This window comes from Nicotiana sylvestris, chromosome 5, assembly GCF_000393655.2.
Source record: "Nicotiana sylvestris chromosome 5, ASM39365v2, whole genome shotgun sequence".
Taxonomy (NCBI): domain Eukaryota; kingdom Viridiplantae; phylum Streptophyta; class Magnoliopsida; order Solanales; family Solanaceae; genus Nicotiana; species Nicotiana sylvestris.
This window is the reverse complement of record NC_091061.1, coordinates 80,136,561-80,140,239: the sequence shown is the minus strand read 5'-3', so window position 1 is coordinate 80,140,239 and position 3,679 is coordinate 80,136,561. Positions and strand designations below refer to the sequence as shown.

General features: G+C 39.9%; 1 protein-coding gene across 1 annotated transcript; it reads right to left on the bottom strand.

Moving 5' to 3' along the window:
* Positions 1-429: 429 nt before the first annotated feature.
* LOC138868887 (uncharacterized) lies at positions 430-1,050 on the bottom strand. The gene is made up of 2 exons (XM_070146464.1): positions 770-1,050; positions 430-559 (listed from the first exon to the last, which is right to left on the bottom strand). Exons 1-2 carry the CDS (start codon positions 1,048-1,050, stop codon positions 430-432), a joined length of 411 nt encoding a protein of 136 aa, XP_070002565.1.
* Positions 1,051-3,679: the final 2,629 nt, after the last annotated feature.

The following is a 3,679-nucleotide window of genomic DNA, read 5'->3' as shown; positions in this document are numbered from 1 at the left end:
AAATATTTGGCCTACCTTGGCACCACGAAATCTTAAATTACTAAGCAAAATTTTCTGGGGCTTTACATTCTCCCCCGCTTAAGATCATTCGTCCTCGAATGAGGATCAAGTTTCATTCATTAGCCATCCTTATGTAACTTCTACTTTTTCACATTATGAAATATATCATCAGCCCCGAATTTGGTTAACTCCTTAAATTTCCGAAAATTTCGCCAGAGTTTCCTTTGTAATTAGGACTATCCACCTGTCAGAGGGCCCCAGATACATATCCTAACAGCATATATACGTTCCATAGACATAACATAACTTGTTCAACACCAACCATGGCCGCATAGGCAACATACATAGTCAAAATGGAATAGTTTAACATAGATCAAATCCAAAAGATAAGAGTTTACAGGAACCAAATGCATGAAAGCTATTAAATAACTATTCAAATAAATGTGGGTACTTCTTTCTCATTTCTTCCTCGGTTTCCCAAGTGGCTTCCTCAACCTGCTGGTTCTGCCATAACACTTTTACAGGGGCAATTTCCTTAGTCCTCAATTTCCGGACTTTCCTATCAAGAATGGAAACTGGAATTTCTTCATAAGATAGTTCTTCATTAACCTCAATAGCTCAAATTGGCACAATAATGGACGGATCTCCCACTACCTTCTTAAACATAGACATATGGAAGACCGGATGTACCAACGACATCTCGGGTGGCAGCTCGAGCTTGTATGCCACCTGACCGATCCTCTGAATGATTCTATACGGTCCAACATACCTCAGACTTAACTTCTCTTTCTTCCCGAATCGTATGACTCCCTTCATGGGAGATACTTTCAAGAACACCCAATCATCTACTTGGAATTCCAATTCTCTTCGACGCACGTCTGCATAGGATTTCTGACGACTCTGAGCAGTTTTCATCCTCTCCTGAATGACTTTAACTTTTTCCATAGCATGATGCACAAGATCTGGTCCTAACAGTTCTGCTTTACCAACCTCGAACCACCCAATCGAAGATCTACACCTCCTTCCATACAATGCCTCAAATGGGGCCATCTAAATACTAGTGTGAAAGCTGTTATTGTAAGCAAACTCAACAAGCGGCAAATGGTCATCCCAACTACCTTTAAAGCTAGAACACAAGCTTGAAACATATCTTCAAGCACCTGAATAGTCCACTCTGTCTGACCGTCAGTCTACGGATGGAAGGCAGTACTGAGATTTACTTGAGTACCCAAACCTTGCTGAAATTTCGTCCGAAAGATTGCTATGAACTGAGCCCCTCAATCCGAGATAATAGAAACTGGAGTGCCATGAAGTCTGACTACTTCCTTGATGTACAACTGAGCATACTGTTCTGCAGTATCGGTGGACTTGACTGGCAAGAAGTGTGCTGATTTCGTGAATCTGTCCACAATCACCCAAATTGAGTCAAACTTGTGCATAGTGCGAGGTAATCCTACCACAAAATCCATATTGATCATTTCCCATTTCCACGTTAGAACTTCTATGCTTTGTAACAATCCTCCAGGCCTTTGATGTTCAGCCTTCACTTGCTGACAGTTCGGACATTTTGCCATAAAGTCTGTCACATCTCTTTTCATGTTATTCCACCAATAAACTTCTTTGAGATCATGATATATTTTAGTAGAACCTGGGTGTACGGAATACCTAGAAGTGTGAGCTTTTGCCAAAATACTTTCCCGAAGACTATTAATATCTATAACACATAGGCGCTCTTGGCACCGTAGGGTACCATCATCAATACCAAAAGAAAAGATGTGATATTGTGTTTATCAATTCCCTCCTTCAGCTGTACCAACAATGGATCGTTGTATTGCTTTTCTTTGACCTCCGCTACAAGCAACGATTCAGCCTTATTCTACACAATTACTCTCCCTTCACTAGAGTCCGCAAGACGAACTCCTAGACTAGACAAGTGGTGAACCTCCCTGGCCAACGGGCTTTGATATATCTCCAAGTGGCTAACTACCCATAAATTTCCGTCTAAGAGCATCCGCCACAACATTGGCCTTTCCCGAGTGATAGAGAATCTCAATATCATAGTCCTTGAGTAGCCCGAGCCATCCTCTATGTCTCAGATTCAACTCCTTTTGTTTAAAAATATATTGAAGGCCCTTATGGTTCATAAATACATCAACGTGGACCCTATACACATAATATCGCCAAATATTTATACAAAAACTACCGCCGCAAGTTCTAAACCATGTGACGGATAGTTCTTTCCATGATTCTTGGGTTGCCTAGAGGCATAAGTGATCACCTAGCCACGTTCCATCTATAGTGAACCATCTATATCACATTTCTCTTGCAATTTGATCTTCCAAATTCTCAACAAAAGTCATTACTGGATGATTTTTCTTATAGAACCTTCTATTTCAAAGGAATAACATCTCCTAGCCTGCGCACACACCTTAATATCATTAACATACATGACATTGCATCAAGTGTAATGTAACATTGTGCTCATACCTTTCCTGGTAAACCTCTTTCCTCCTTGTGTGCCTTATAGGATTTAAGAAACCACTCCACTTGTCCTTGTAAACATTCTCGTGACCTCTCTTTACTGTTCAACACCACCCAAAATGCATATCAACACCCTTCGTAAATATTCAATTCAGAAAGCGCCACTGGCCCGAACAATATATTGGTACCATCTTTTCTTTCTAAATGGAATATTCATTCCCATTCTATTTTGCTCATAGTGCATAATTGATAGCCTTATTTTGCCACACGCTTGTCTACCTCCCGTGAACTCGTAATATCATTGTGCCTGGTTTAATGAGTTTATCATATCGCAACTTCACCATCAGTAGTCTTACTTTCCATTATATGTAGACATGAACTATCTCTAGCTCCTTTAGTTACCATTCAATGTCACCCAAGTCGATAGCATTACGGCTAGTCCTTTATACCTTCTATTAACACTTGTGCTCCAGGCGAGTCCACCATTCTGATATGAACTGTTTTGCGATAACCATGGACATCTCAATTTATAGATTTTCTTCTTATTTCTTATCGCCTCATTATTCCTAGCTAGTGAATAGCCATGCACTCTTCCACATGTTACGTGGTCTTTTTCCTTAATTTTTTTTAACCTGCTCACCTCTTAATTCTTGTTAGGATATTCGTGGGAAAGTGTGTTCATCCACATATCACTTAACACTTATTTGCTTGTAAGGTTTCCATCAAGCCCAAATACTCTGTTGGGTTATTATAGCATCATATTTATTTTTCCCACTCGTTCCACCTTTCTTAACATCTTGGAACTTTAGTTGAATCGCGTTTCCATAATTAACCCATTCTAAAAACTCGCAAAACTTTCACCTTTGATCTATAGTACTTCCTTGGGATGCATTGTCCCAAGCCCTCTAACAAGTATAGAACCCCTTTACAAACCTACTCTTAGTTTCTAGGATCGTTGACCCTATCATTCACATTGCCATGTATGAAGAATTTACCTTCCTTAACCTTCCACCTTTTTGGAGGTACTAGTGGTCTATCATTAGCATATCCTTTCAGATAATCACATTATCCATTATCACTTTTCTAGACTACGCCTATCTTCAACAAAAATATTCAAACATCAAAGTTACATGGTCTTACTCTTGTTTCATTGTATTTAAGTGGCCTGGCTATGGCCCTTCCTCCCCCACGTAAGGCG

Coding starts and splice junctions, on each gene's coding strand:
- LOC138868887 (XM_070146464.1), bottom strand. CDS start 1,050: ATGGCCCCATTTGAGGCATTGTATGGAAGGAGGTGTAGATCTTCGATT. Junction 560..769: donor AAAGAGAAGTTAAGTCTGAG/GTATGTTGGACC, acceptor CATTCTTGATAG/GAAAGTCCGGAAATTGAGGA.